Source organism: Trachurus japonicus, chromosome 3, assembly GCF_045865225.1.
Source record: "Trachurus japonicus isolate A0001 chromosome 3, Traja_1.0".
Taxonomy (NCBI): domain Eukaryota; kingdom Metazoa; phylum Chordata; class Actinopteri; order Carangiformes; family Carangidae; genus Trachurus; species Trachurus japonicus.
This window is the reverse complement of record NC_140909.1, coordinates 10442539-10458790: the sequence shown is the minus strand read 5'-3', so window position 1 is coordinate 10458790 and position 16252 is coordinate 10442539. Positions and strand designations below refer to the sequence as shown.

Here is a 16252-nt window from a genome sequence, read left to right as displayed (position 1 = left end):
TTCACTCCTTTACTAAACAGATGGGCGAGGACTGGCTCTGGTGTCTCCTAATTTAATCTAATTCAGCCGGAGTGATGTGAACATGCAACATTATACCCAAATTTAACTGAATCCAACCATCTGCCCTTTTTTGTAGGATACAGTGTCAGTGCGCTGCTCTTCACATGGAGTAAACATTTTTTTTTAACCAATGGGCCTGTTATAAAGTGTTTTCTTCATCCTGAAATATATTTTTTCTAATGTAATTAGAAATTGATTGTGATTATTCACAGGTTCTTATTTAAAATGTTATTATATTACACTTTAATTTCTGAGCTACATCAGATTAGTTTTACTGAGAAGATGCTTATACCAATGAAAGTGGAAATAGTATGAGAGCAAAACATTTACACAATCAACCAAGATTACTAACTTCATTCATTATCATAATAAGGTGTGTTTACACAGCCATAACAATTGTTCAGTTCATAAATAGCATTTTATTATTATAATTATTATTACATATTGGGAACATTTGTGACATATTTACTTTTTATTAGAGGGAAAACAGGGCTTTAATTTTGGAGTGATTGTTCTAAAAGACCCTCGGTTTCACAACTGCCTCTGTCTCATCTTTCTTTTCTGTGCCTGATAATCTGGAGCACAGTGTTGTTTTTTTATGCTGATTGATTTAAGGAGTGTCTTCATCCAATTGTGGTGATGTAGCTGAGGTTTGTGCACACGTCTCCGGTTTCTCAATAAGTGATCTACAAACCTGAACCATGTGTGTGCATGTTTCTGCTTCTTTGCAGACACCTACAGTACAGTTTTATTCATGAATCTACAGAGTGTGTCATCCATCTGGCCACAATTGTCGGATACTTTCAGATATACTACGTCTGTAATGCAGCTCAGTTTACAGTAACTGTTTATCTCATTCAGCCTTAACCCCATTTCCTGTCAGCCTTCTCTAACCAAAACAGTGCAAGAAACAATTTGTATTCTTGATAAAAAAAGAAGAAAAACAATAAGGAAACAAGAACAAAACACAGACACAATGTGAAACCAGAGATGAGAAAGGTCAAGTGTCGCAGTCAGACAAAAGAAATCTGAGCCTAAATGTGCTAATGGGAAAGATTAGAGTCTGTTGACTGTAACAAATATATGCAGAAATGGGATGATATTGTTTTAGACAGTGTTGTGTGCATTTCAGCCGGATGATATCAGTGCGTCTGTTGATTGCTGCTGAGATACATTAATGAAGACACACTGTACTGTTACTTCTAGACTTGCTTGAGGAGTATAAACTATTTTCTTTTGGAGGGAATTCTCTGTTCAGTCTGAGAAAAGCTGCTTGATTGTTATCATGAACTCTCCATCTGTCTGGAGTGAGTCATGGGGGGGAAAGCAGAATCACTGCCTTGCGGATGGTCGCCTTCACCAAACAGCCAAATTGCAGAAAATATGGCTACAGTCTCTTCTTTCTGAGTTACAGCTGTGAATAATGGCCACAAGTGCTTTTTGGCAGGACGAATCGGGTCACTGTGAAGTCGTTCATTCACTGTTTGGCTATAAAATCTCGTTATTGTTTTAGAATTAGTGTTTCAGTTTGTGTGTTATGGCCAAATATTGTGTTTTGTGAGGACAATGTGATCTTCTTGACCTCAAACCACCAAAATCTAATCAATTGATCCTTGATTGCTATAGAAGGACACATCTGCCAGATTTTGATGGGATGGCCTTCAAGATTTCCTTAGAAATTGCAAAATGTTTTGTGAAGCCACCACTGATTTCTGATCTTTGGCCACCACAATCAAATCATATCATTGTTGAGTCCAAATGAGTGTTTGTGCCAAATCTGAAACCAATTCCCTCAGAATGAGACATCACGTTCAAGAGAATGGGACAGACAAAGGGAAAACCTAAAAACATGATGTCTCTGGCCATTTAGAGGATTATTTTTTTTCCATCTCCAGGAGCAGGCTTTGTGTGTGTGATATTTTATTTTGAGAGACTTTCTCAGGCAGCTCTGAGCAGAGGATGACTAAACTCTGTCTTTGTCTGTCCAAGTTCATGCTGGTGATAACTCAAAGATACTGAATCACAAGTTGATCTGATCAGAAACGAGTCCAAACAAAGTCTTATGACTAAACCTTCTCTCCACAGCTAAAAACGTCTTCCCTCTGTTTCTTTTTACTTATTTATTATCTTACTAGACAAGTTTTATTTACTCTAGTTGTTAATTTCTTTATTTAATCCATCAGTGTAAGGCTTCATATACTTTTCAAGTATTTCAAAGCACATTTCCCACCTGAGCTCTATCTGTGTATCAATTCTATTTATAACGAACTCACACAACCCCAGGTCAAATAACCCAAACTCTCCCTTTAAGTTTCTTCTCTCAGCACCTTTATCATAATGTTTAGGGTTCCCACAGAGGTCCTGTTGACTGGTTACCATGACAACACCCAGAAGAGGCCCCACGTTTTATCGCATTATGGGGGCTCGCACTTGAGCATCAAGAGTGCTCTTGGTACGTAGCCTACTGGTCCGACAGAAATTCCTTGTTCTGTCCTTCCCTTCCTTCTCCTCCTCCTTCTTTGTCATTTACCCTTGGAATAACGATCTTGGAAGAAACTTAATTTTAGGTTTAGTTTAGCGCATATTTATTTTGCTTAAGTGATCCAACAAGGGCGTTAATATCTGTCCTTTTTCTTCACTCAAACAGAGAATAAGTAAGATAAAGAGTTTTGTGCTTTGGCTGTAGATCCACAGTCCTCACTTCAAACTCTGGATCTGAGGTTTTTGATGATGAGTCTTTGATCAGTGTCATCTCTTGAGTTACTTGAGGGTGGAGTTATGTAGCTGGTGTGGATTAGAGAAAGTAAAAAATATATTTCTTGTGGGTTTGATTGTTGGAATTAGACAGGAGAGGCCTCTGGAAATTAGTTGCACTTCACTGCGCTTCATCTATCTCTTCTATCCACATGTACTTTAAGATGACGTAGTTGACTTTTCTTTACCACTGAGAGCGTTGCACAATACTTGAGTTTGAAAGCTCATCACACACCTGAATTCAGATACCTGTATGTGTCTGCAGAACAACTCATAGCTGTTGAATATGTGTGTGGGTCTGTGTGTGTGTGTGTGTGTCCAAAGGAGAAATTGTGACCTACAAAAGTGCTGCAACATAATCCACTCCCATTGTTCATGAAACCAAACTTTCCCATTAGGTGATAAGGAGGGGGGAGGGGGGAGCAGCTACGATTGTTCTGAAGAAAAGACCTTGTGATTTGTTGCCTTGAGCAGAATCCATTCACTTTTATGGGGAGGAAGATAATTCAGTGAATTCCAGAAACACCCAGATATCATGAGTTTTTTTTTTCTGTAACTGATACACCAAGCACACCCATGAAATCCTCTCTTTATACACAAGTGTCACACGTAGACAAGACACTGAGCTGCAGAATAATCACAGCTACTCCTTTCTTCTCATATGTGGCACCTTTTCCCACAGACCAGCATGATGGATACTTGTAAAGTGGTGTTTTATTCCACTAAACCATGAAACATTCATATTAAAACTGCACAGCGCCACAGGCGAAGAGCCAACCGAGAAGAGTTTGACCAATGGAGAGTGTAACAAGAGCTGCAGCAGCAAAACAGACCTCTCTGCCTTTGCAGGCTATTTTTCTTGAAGATGTTTTGTCTAAAATCGTGGCTCCAGGGACAATATGCACAACAGGATAGTGGTTGGTCCACGAATTTGGTCCAGATTCAAATCAGTTGGATTTTTCGTGACGTTTTGTCCAGAGATTTGTGGCCCATTCAGGGAGACTCTTAATGAAATTATTAATCCCCTGACTTTTTACCACCAGCACTAAAGAAACCATAATGTAGCCTATAGTTTAATTTGGTTATTTATAGTTTGACTTAACAATATAAAAAAATGTCTTAATATTATGTTATTATACTATTAACTATATTGGAAATGAATGCATTTAACAAGTGCATCAGTAAATATTTGCTGTTATTGGATCTTGCAGTATAAAATCCTGATTTATTCAACTTTATGTTTACCTCCAGGCATTGGTTTGATGAAGAGAAAATCTGCAGCATGTTCATTAACATTTATCCAAAGTGTTTTTTGCTGCCTCATTTGCAAGATGCAAACTCTCCATCCTGCTCTTAGAGGAAACTTCCACCCTTCTCTCTGAATCCTTGCATCAACTCAAGCTCAGTTTACAAATTGAAGACCTCATAATCCTACCAGTGATTATTGTTGTTTAAACGGTTCTCTTTCGAGCTTGGCATGTGGAACATTGTTGGAGAACATGTCACAGTCGATTCATGTTTTCTCAGTGTCCTCTGTATCTTCATGTTCTCCATCATGTTGAGATCAGCGCCCTGTTGGCCCGGATCACTTCTTGTTCTCCATGTTATGTAATAATTAATATATGGACGCCTGGACAGAGTTTCAGAGGTTGTAAATGTAAAATGTTTGCACTATTTAATCTTTATGTGTTATTCTGAGTGTATCTGTCTGCTGGGGAGGGATGAGATGTGTCTGTGTGTCTGTGGGATGAATTGTGATGACTGATGACTTATTGATTTATCAAACGCGAGTGCTCTTCACAAAGGTGATTTATAGCCTGTCAAAGATGGCTGTTCTTCAAAATAGAGTAGCATGACATTGTCCTACACTGCTGCTCCACTGGTCATGATATAAGTGGCATTTCTACTCCATCCAGGCTGCTTGTCAGAGACAGTAGGATAGCTTTTTCGATCTATTTATTGCACTTTTCTATGAAAATCCTCCTGGAGAGAGAATATCCGAAAATATGCATTGTATCCCAGTTTAAATGAAATGATATTAATGTCCTCCACCGTCAGCTTTTAACTCTACCATCCATTGTTGCGATTTGAAACGACTAGAAACACATTTGATGTCTAAAACATGGACGGAAGACATGTCGTTTGAGCTTGACGTGAGAGACCATAAACCAGTGGCCCCTCTGAAGAAGGTTACTGGAGGGTAATGAGGTTGTTGGTGACAGATCTGGGCTACATCCTTTCCTACAGGAGGCGACAGGCCTTGAGTGGCTTCAAGAGAGGTTGTACAGTATCCCACAGGCGAGGTCCTGGGGTCAGCACCCTGCTTTACAGGATTAACACACCTGCCACCAGCACAATGAGGTCTAATGAGCGCACACTGGCAGCCCCAGTCTGTTAGCAGCAGGCCAAGTGCTTTCTGAGTGGCTCACACCTCAGTGCTGGTATTGAAGTCCTGGCTCTCGAGTCAATACCTTCATTAGTGACTTCATGGCAGATCACTCTCCGGAGCCGAACAAAGGCTGCCAGGAGCCCAGAGTGACACATTCCTGGGATTAGAGGGCTCCGGCAGGTTCGACATTAAAAGAGTTTTAAATGCAAGGAATTCGCTTTGACAACGGGAAAAAATAATACATTTCAATGTAATTAATTTGATGAGATGATTTTTCTTCCACTCCATCAGCAGTTTGATGGAGTGGTGTTGACACGTTTCACCTCATCAGATGCATTTCAGGGGTTTTTTGTGCTAGTTTTGGACTTTTGAAAGGGAAAGTGCGCTCCAAGATGAGAGACTGTCCAACCTGCAACAAGTGATTAGTCGACTGATCAGTCGATAGAAAGTGAATCGACAACTGCTTCAGTTATTTGGGTTCTCTGCATGAAGTTATGCTCTATTCTGACTTTCCTCTGTGTGAACTCTTCAGATCAGGATTTTGTCTGAGTGTGTTATCTGTAAAATTGGGATTTATTAGTCCCCATAGATACTTAGTGCACAAAATAGCATCATCTGATCTTGACAATAGTTTTAATCTCTTGGTGACAGCCTTGGCTGGAGGTCTGAACATCTGTGGATCGGTCTCAGTCTCTTCAACATGAGATACCTTGGGGAAATGTCCTCAGATTTGGCGTAAATGTTCATGTGAATTGATTTGATTTTGGTGGTCAAAGGTTGAGGTAAAAAAAACAAGACAGTTACTTACCATAAAGCCATCATACATACATTTTAATAAAAGAAGCATAAGCAGCATAAGAAGCGTTCTGGTTTCAAAAGGACAATGTTTACTTTGTGGATAAAAAGGTCTGGAAGAAAAATGTAAGCGGTCATCCAACTTTCCATCCAACCTTTTGACTGAAAGTATCATAGCACATCCATCCATCCATCCATCCATTGTCCGCCGCTTATCCGAGTCCGGGTCGCGGGGGCAGCAGTCGGAGCAGGGATCCCCAGACTTCCCTCTCCCCGGACACTTCATTTAGACAAAACATAGATTTTCTGTCCTGAACCTAGCTTATGTTTTCTGCTATTTTCATAATTGTGCTTCACTTCCTGTTTTATTTTGGCATGTCTCCCTTATCCCAAATATGTTGCATCTGTGTCTACTTGTTTTCCCCTAGACTAAAGCTTCATCCATTGGATCGCTTTGTCTGAGCTGAACATCGGGTTCTCACCTTGAGGTTGATAAGTATGTTCAGTAGTGTTCATAAAGGCTTTTCTTAGTGCTCCAGAATAAGAGGTAATAACAAGGGTATATATTTATCCCCCATGATCTTTTCATACCTTAGTGAATGTGATCATGAAACACATGTTAAATGTCGTTCTATGTGGTTTCTTTAAAAGTTAATATTTGGTGAACTCAGCAGAAACCCTAGCATCCATGTGAACACGCCACCTGCTGACATGTGAACGTCTCCTGGGGAGGATATTCTTCACGGTGTCACTTCCTTCTTTAGACAGAGTTGATGCATGGATTGATTGAGTCGGCTCTTTCTGGAGTTAACGAAGGTGACATGATGATTTAGTGGCCGTGCAGAGACCTCTGGTCCCACAGGAAACCCTCTGCTCTGTGCACAAGGAGCCGGAGTTAAAGTGTGTTTCTCCTCTCGGCTCCTGCCTCCCTACCGTTCACCTTCATGACCCCCTCCACCCACCCTCCCCTTGGCAGAAAGAGTCAGATGGCAACGATGCTTCAGTAACTTTAACCTCTGATTACATGACCTGTGAACCCGGCGATGACCCCCAAAACAAAGACTGTGACATTTCCTTTATTAAGCTCTGACATGCGTTTGTAGGGTGCACATAGGGATGTGAGCTGTACAGGTTTCTGTACATGTCAGGAAGTTGTAATAAAAAGTATTTTTAATATACTTTTGTGACAAAGGGCTGTCCGTCTTTGGGGGAAGTCCTGACCGCATACCCAGGAGAAAAAAAAAAAAAAAAAAACCCTCTAAAACCTCTTGTCCCTTTAATCAGGCCAGCTTGATGAAAAGCTTCAGACAAGGACACTTCAGATTCCTGAAAGTTCACTCAAGTGGCTCCAGAGTTGAGACGGTGACACTCCACATAATCAAAACTTGACATTTAAAGGAACCACATTCAGAGATGTGGGAAAGCTTCCTCTGAAACAAAAGTCAAGGAATGTGCTGCCCCGAGAAAACTACAGTAGTATGGAGTATTGCAGTGTCGCTTATCACATGTGAGATGACTTTTTTTTTTTTTTTACTTCTCTCAGGTCAGTTTAATTTATGTCCCTCAGTGCAACAAAGTGACCGGTGAAAAGAGAGCTGTGTGGCTGCCATTGAGTGAACATGTAACACAGTACTTCCTCTTGTTTGACAATGATCCTGCCCTGAATTCAAAGGACAAAGACACTGTCTGGTGGTGTATATATATGTATATGTGCGTTTGTGTTTTTGTGCTTCTATTGTTGTGAGGGCCAGTTTGAGTTCAGTGGGGGACCGTGATTAATGGACCAGTGATGATCCTCCTTGGTCCTTCAAAGAGTTTCAGAGTTTTTTTTACAGCAGGTTTACGTTCGACTGGTTAAAGTTGTGGGTGGTCGTGACTGAATGTGTTTGTCAATGAGTTTTGTGGAGAAACCTCTCGTTTGTCGCTCCACAGCAGAGTGGATCAATTTCATGCTCCTCTGTGTTTTAGTTGTTCAAGTATGGTGATTATAATCAAAGCCCAATCTGTCAGCTCTCTAAAAGGCTCCTTTTGCTTTTTCGAGTGATACAATTGCCATTTAATGAATGACATGAATGGTAATTTTTTTTTTCCTACACTGGATGTTGCTTTTGTTTTAGAGATCAAATCATTTCATCTCATCTCATTTTCTTCGTGGTCAGTCCTGAAGACTGTAGCTGTCACCTGTACCCACAATTTGCATTAGGTTTTACTGTCCCATCCATCATTACAGAGAACTGACATGTGTTTTTGTCTAGATTGTGTCGGTGGCCATGGAAATGCCCTGTGCAAATCAACTATTTTGATAAGTCAGTGCATTGTCTTGCTGCTTGTCTCTGCAGTGCATCAGTGTTGGCAAGACAAACTAAGCAGTTTGAAGATGTTGTCTTAGACTCTGAGAAACAGTGTTAAGTTGATAATGATTTTGTTTTTGTTTTTGTGAAAATGTAAGTATTTGCAGCTGTAACACGCACCATCGTCTGGGCCTTTTAACCAGCTGCAAGGTTTCTGAACTATGAGTGACATGTGGATGTTAGACCTCTTCCCCCGTGAGAGATGTCTGCACATCATTTTCAGTTTTGTCCTTTAAAGAAACGTCTCGCCAAGATCTCAGCTGCAAAGCAAGACAAAAACAACTTAGTGCACACAGACAGATCACTGCCTCTGAACATCAGCAGCTGTAGACACATTAGTTAACAGGAACAGCCTGGAGCAAGCTCTTGCTGCAGTTCTCTGCTGCACTGCACAATAAAGCTGTTCTGTTTTTAATCACAAAAAAAAAAAAAATCCAAACAAGGCTCCAGTTCCTTTGCCAAATGTTCCCCATCTGGACTGTTATCATGGCATTTCAATACCTTTTAGCTTAATAAAATACAAGGAGCTCTCTCATCTCTCCCTTCACCACACTCTCCAGTCTTCTTGGATGATGACGGTGTTTACCTGATATTCAGATCAGAAAACATCCTTTCACCCACAGTGACAGACTTTAATAACCAGACCTATTCAGAAAGAAGCAAACTGATTGTGTAGTTGATGTCTCTCTCTGTGTGAGTTGCATCTAAGATTCATGCTTAAACATTTTCAACAACTGTTGTGCCTGAGGTGTGTTTTGTCTCATAATCTGCACTTAATCTATGCTGCTTTGTAGTATGACTTTTCTTTTCTCATATGAACAAATTTGAAGGACGTTGAACATCTTCAAACAAGACAAACCAGGCCAAAGTTTAATTCTCAGCTGTGTGTGTGTCCTTTAAAATGAAGCAGTGGAAATTACTGCACGTTTTTATTTGTTATTGGATGTTTTCTAATAATAAATAAAAGTCACTAACAAAATGTCTCTTACAGATTAACAAACAGACTTAGCGAGCAAAATGTGATTGTGATATTAAAAACACATTTTGCATGTAACAGACTGTAAACTTAATGATCCACTAATATCACAAACACATGACAGTTGTGTAACATTTTCTTTGCAGTCACTATACGCTGAGAAAACACTTTGCTCATCTTTTATTCTTCCTGAGGTTTTGAATCATTTGATACGTCTTAAGGAGGAGTACGACTCTGATGGCGGGTGGTAATATACACTTGTGTGTTGTCTTATGTATCATTGTGTGTATTCAGTTTATAAAGCAGCACATGGGTGGATTTATCAGGGGAGGAAATTCAATACCCTGTCTTTTTTTCTGGTGCTGAATCTGGAATTTTTTTCTTACAGTAAATAAACTCAACTCACGTCAGCAGCAGGAACACGGCATCATGTTTTCTTTCATGGGTGTGTTGCAGGTGACGTAGAGGACGTCACCTGCTGCACTTTACTACACAGAGCACATGTAAAGGGTCGAGGGTGATGCTTGAGGTAATCTGTGTGCAGATCAGTCACTTACAGTAATAAATGAAAAGCAAGTTTCATGATTTCAAATCTGGAATCACAGTACGTAAAGGCCCTTGACTAATTTATAGATATTTAGAGCTAATGTTGGGAGACATTTCTGCATACTTATATACTTTACAAATATAAATAATGCATGTTGTCAGAGTGGAAAGGGAGAATTTGAATCCATTAACATGGATCTATTGTTTAAAAGTTTTACCTGAGACTGTCCTTGCTGTTTTCTTTCTACATCTGCCTATACCACACTGCATGCAACTCATTGGATTCATCTTTATCTACCAGGCAGACATGGAGGAAGCAGATCAGGTCAGGAGGTTCAGCTGTGGAGGAGGAGGAGGAGGAGGAGTAGAGGTAATGTGTCTTGATGCTTTCTCTTCTTTGCTGTCAATATAGATTAATATTATGGGAATGATATGAACAGTTTGTTTCACTCTAACATGTGATGCACAATGTAAGAACGTCAAAAAACAAAAACAAATTAGATATTGTAGGCGCTTACTGGACGTCAGAGGGAGTGAAGAAGGAGAAGAAGGAAAGAGGAAATTCATCCTCTTGACCTTACTAGGTCAAACTTTATTGTTACTGTAAAATTACTATGAGTAATGTATTTATAGGTTTTCCATAAAGCGTTCCAGTAGCAAAGATGCTATAAAAAAAATCATGTTTACACTTGTTGTTACTGTGTTTTAGTGGATTTGAAGATTTGTTTCCACTCCAGCAGCACAATCTGACCTGTGACCTGATTTCACTGAAGCCTTTTTCCCCCCAGATAAACGTTGGAGGCCGTGTGTGCTACTGCTGGCGTCTGAAAAGTCTGACTCCTGTAGGGAAAAGCTACAACTGCTCATGTCAGTGAGTGAGATGTCACTTATCATCTGAGGTCATCTCTGCTGAGTGAGTCGCACATCTCTGTTTTGACTTCAGATATTATTATGACTTCCTGATTCACAGTGAAGAGGTTTCCATCATCGCTCGGTGTCTGGGTCACAGTGAAAACTGAGAGAGCAACCGTCTGCAGAGTAACCACAAAAACATTGTTTTGGCTGCGTCAGGCTGCTTCTCTGAGGTGTGTGTGTATGTGTGTGTGAATTATCTACTTTTTTTTGGCACATTTCATAGGCTTCTTTGATCTTATGTTCAGTCCTGTGTGAGACATTCAAAGAGCAGAGAGACACATGAACTCAAAACCAGTAGTTTTATTTGTGTCAAATCAACAGCTGTCAGTAAAAATTGTTTTTAAGCTGGTTTAAGAGGGAAGTTATAAAAATATAGGGATATATGGGGATTATGATGATGCCATACAAAATATACATATCAAAAAACATAAAGTGAGATTACTTGAGAGTAAATGTGATCCCTGAGACTATGAAGGTTTCCATGTTTGAGTCTAAACCAGGGACTCCCACACAGTGTGGCTGTCTGAGTCCTGGCTGTGCAGAGAACTTAAACCAGTGTCTGAGTCGTCGTCGTTGTTGACGCTGTGCGCCTTGGACAGACCTCTGGCCTGCTCCACCCACTCACTTTTCCCCTCCAAACTGCTCATCATCCCCGTCTTGTCATCCGTCCCGTGGCTACATGTCTCCTCGCTGGCTGTCTCTTCCTCTATGTCCAAACTGTTCACTTTCTCCAATAAATCCCTCATCTCCTTCTCCCTCACCCTGCAAATCTCCTGGCTCAGCTCTAAATCGCTCCTAATAGCTTCTAAATCCGTGTTTAGGCGCAGACCGATGTATAAACTCGCATCTAGCTGCGTTTTGATCCTCTCCTCCTCCAAAAACAGCTCGTTTTCTGACGTTGTGTCTGCCTCGGTGCCGGGGACGCACGGTGCGTCCTCGCCGGGGTTTGAGTCTTTGCTCTGCAGCTCCTCTCTCCTCCGCCGCATCCAGCGGTGGTTCAGCTCCTCCTGGATCTGCACCGTGAGGATCTCGATGAGAGCATCCTGCTCCCACAGATCCTCCTGCAGTCGAACCACCTCCTCACACCGCCGGACAAACTCCTCAAACTTGGCGAGTGTCTCGGGTGAACACAGTTTCTCCTCCTCTGGACCGGAGGCTGCAGCAGCGTCCACCAAATACGTGTCCTGAACATAATTAATCCCGTGTCTTTTGATTCTGTCAAAATGCACCTTTGCCTCGCAGCCGTCGATCTCCGCGTCCAGCTCCGTAATCCTCTGGATCTGCTGGCGGATCGTGTGATCCTGAGAAACTACAAGATGAACCAAAGTTTCCATCTTCTCCGCAGAGGACGCGTCTCTGTTGGCTGCACGCGCCCTCTTTTTATTGATCTTCTCCAGTTTTCGGAAAGCTTTCCTCACGATCCGTCGCTGTTTCTCAGGTGAGATGCCCCCCATGACGGCCCGCGCGGTGCCCTTGGCGACACAGGGGCTCTGTTTGCTGAGCACCACGCGCGCCTCTGCGCTCCGGGCGCCGTGGTTCGCCAGAGACGCTTCGCTCTTCACCAGCACAAACTTCACGTTCCTCTTCTCGTCTCCCCACGCAGCCCACAGCCGTAAAATCCTGGTTTTGTTCGGCAGTATCCTCTCGAAACCTCTCCATTTCTCCACGATGCAGTAGGACTGCGCTGCGGAGAGACCGTGCTGCGAGTTCTGGTCCTCCAGCAGCACTTGGACCACATCGGCGCAGGTCGTGCGCTTTGACAACCCGTGGACGAGCTTCTCCTCCCGGCAGACCCACACTGATATCTTACTCTCCTCCGACTCCATCATGGCTTCGTGTTAAACTGTATCTCTCCAAAATAAACTGAGAAAAAAAGTCATCCTTAAAACGGATGTGTGTTGAAAAGCGCAGCGGTGTCCGTGCTCATTTCCTCACTGTGCATGCGCGCTGCGTCCCAGACTCATGTGAGAGGTCTGGAGCTCCATGTGTCCTCTCGTGCACTTTGCTGATGCCAAGTCAAGGAAACTCTGCTGAGGTCACATGACTGCTACTACTGAGATATACGGCTCTATGTTGAGCTGCTGAGCCACAGGCTGCGATGATTTCAGCTGCAGACGCACAGGATTAAAACGCTCAACAGTTGTAGGTTTATGATGTAAATGCGTCATGAATATTCCTGATTCATTCTACTCTAACATTACTGCTACTTATAATTGTTTTCAAAGCTACATTATTGATCTATCGACTGCAAGAACAGAAATACATTAACATCAAGAGAAACCAAACCTGTAGCTTTAGTTTTCTCTTCTGTCTCAGGGGGAGAATATCTTTACAAAACTTAGCCTAATCGATTTTATTTTCTCAGATTCTTCCAGTGTACTGAGCACAGGTGATGAACCAGGACCCAGTGGATTTTATATACTTGAGATTTTTCTTCTGATGAATGTGGAGCTGGTCACAGCTGTTTGTTGTCCTCTTTCTCTCAGTATTGTACTTGATCCTTGATTTGTCAATTCATGTGCAGTGAGAGTTGATCAGCAGCCAGCAACTGAACTCTTGAATATTTTGCAGAATCAAACTGGGTGAATTAAAAATGTGAAGCAGCACAGCGGTGACTCTATCTGATGAACTGCACCTGTGGTGAATATTCAGACTCAGTTTGATGCGAGAGAGAGAGCTGAAAGTTTTGTTCTGAAAGTGGATGAAGTTTTCAGACTTGCAGTGGGTTTAAAGGTTTATTATGAGGAAAAACATTGCACAACACGAGCAGAGAAGTAAAGGAGAACAGCTGAGTATGAATGAAATTTTGTAGAGTTGTCAGACAAAGACACTTTTGGTTAAATATGGCATGCAGTTTTTTTTTCCTGCACAGCCCTGCAAATTTGTAATTTCAATTAAAATCACGGCCATTCACTATGACAAATATCTACTTTTTAAGAGAGCCAGACTGATGAACATTGTCAAAATCTTTCTAATTTGGGAGCTATTGCACTCTCACACATCAGCAAAAGTGCAGTGTGCCATAAATGTCCACATGGTGGCACAATGCACTACAAAGCCTAATGACTTTTTGGATTGTGCACTGAAACTGAAATCCCACATTACAAGACAAACATGGCTGAAAATATAATCTGTTCAGAAGAGATAACAAATCTTTAGGCTGCAAATGGTCGACGGGACTAAATCTTCCAGTTCTGAGCTGCAACTCTAATAATTTGGTCCACAATCACCTCTACACTCCTCTCTAAACTGGAACAGGTGTTTTAATTTAGGGAGTTTTTGGGGGGAGTTATAGTGTTTGAACACAGCAGGAAATCAGGCCAATGTTTATGTGTCATTTGTTTTTTTCCAGTGCATGATCACAATTATCATTATTTAGAGCTGAACAACTTCAGTTCTTAATATAATACCTCATTTGTAGCAGCAAATAGTTTTCTCTCAATTGTTATATGTGGCTACAAGACTAAGAGTTTCCACTTCATCAGGAGCAACTTTCTGATTAGAAAAAATGGAATGAATAACATGAAAACCATAAATTACTTCCTATAATGTAAAAAAACAAACAAACACATTTTTAAATATGTTATCATTTATCAGTTAGCCTACAGATTACCTGTGTAACTACATTATGAACGATATTATGAGTCATGATATTGCCACATTATTGTAACTAAAGGCGCATTAAGTGTTAAAGATACAACAATAGAACGTAACTGAGCAAGTTGCACTGATTTATGATCTGTGTGTGAAAGATGCAATAACTCAGACACAGTGTATTGTTACAGTAGTAGCTGCTCAGTAGGCTGCGGGCGCGGCTTGAACGCAGCAGCGGCACCGCTTCGCTCTGGACTCATCACTTCCAGTAGATTGAGCCGCGACACGACGGTTTTCCGCGGCATACGGAAGGTAAACAGAGTGAGACCCGAGACTACTAGCTACTGGTCAAGGAGAAAACAGAGCTCCTTCATTTCCTTCCTCAGCCTCCTCGTTACTTCCTGTTATCAGTATCAGCGGCGCCAACGCGAACCGCTGTGAAAGAAAGACGCTTCCTCCTCGTCGGTGGCAGCGACTCTAAACCAAACACACAGCAGGAGCTCCCCGCCTCATGGTGACATGTCCCGGTAGAAGTTTAGAAAACTCCTCCCGTGTTTGTCGCTGTCCTCCGTCGCTTATGGCAAAGCCATAGTCGCTCTTCTTCCGACCAGTTCTGTTGGTTGTACTGACCGGACCGCAGCGCACACGGCGTCCTGTCAGTGAACCAGCTAGTTACATCTACACTATCGTGTGTGTGCACAACCAACCACAACTCCATCCTACTACTACTGCAGCGACCTGGGGAAGGGTCAGCACCGTGATGACCATTTATTTTACGAGCATCACGCACAGAGGGAGGGGCCACGAGCGTCGTGATGCTTCTCTCCTGGTGGCTTTACGCTCCACGCCATATTTAGCTGTAGGATGTATTCGCTTTTAATTTGTCAATGCCTCCCTTTAGTTGTGGTTTCTGTCGCTTGTCCACATCTATACACTGACGCTTGGACACGGACAGTTAAATAGGCTATAAAGCGAGTGACAGGCTCCATCTACTGTTGACCTGAGGGCTCTGCAGCCAAAAGCTGTGTCTGAAATTACTGCTGTTTTTTAAAGCAGATATCAGGGGCACGGCCGTTTCGGCTAATGCTGTGTTCAAGGCAGGCTTTTGAAACCGTAAGTTACAGCTTCAAGTCACAACTACGACTTGGTAGCGTTCCAGGTAACCCGTAGCTCGTGTTTTTACCGTCCTGTTGTCTGTGAAAGTTCCCTATAACGGCCACTCGTAACTTCCGACCCGTGAACTCGTACCAGATCGAACTGGTATGACTTCACAGGAAGGAAAAACACAAAGTACGAGTTCCCTTGAACGCACCATGAGTTAGCAGCCCCCGCCCTTGTCAGGCATCAATTGGTCCTCGTGCTACGTCACCACATTCACGCGCATCCCTTGGCTGCACACACAGCCCTTCATGCCGTTCTCTCCCCTCATTGGATAACACTTGTATCCCACAAGGAAAATTTTCTCCTCGGGTTACAGCAGAGCAGAGTGACGGAGAGACTCGTGTTTAGGCTGAAATACTTCATGTAAGTGATTGCTGACGGAAAATAGGACTATTTAGGCCTTATATTAACAAAAACATTCCACTGATATCTGCTTTAATTTTATTTTATGTAATCATGTCAAATGTTTCACTCCAGTGACAACAGGAAGGAGGCAATATTTTTCAGATTTATTTAACTTCAATATTGCATACATACAAAGTATCTAGAAAGCTACAAAATAACTACTATTATCAAGAAGGCATCATAATGTTACGGAGCAAAGACACGACCATAATGCAGAACACACAGAAACATAGCAGAGCTTCTTTTTCTCTCCTTTTGCTCCAACACTTTACCGTCATGGATATGGAAAGATATCACACATCTGTA

The 16252-nt window shown here is 41.9% G+C and overlaps 1 protein-coding gene across 1 annotated transcript; it reads right to left on the bottom strand.

The window, feature by feature from the left end:
- Positions 1-11165: 11165 nt before the first annotated feature.
- Positions 11166-12764, bottom strand: rassf10b (Ras association domain family member 10b). The gene has a single exon (XM_085773091.1). It carries the CDS (start codon positions 12613-12615, stop codon positions 11278-11280), a length of 1338 nt encoding a protein of 445 aa, XP_085629217.1. The 5' UTR covers positions 12616-12764; the 3' UTR covers positions 11166-11277.
- Between the last annotated feature and the right edge of the window lie 3488 nt (positions 12765-16252).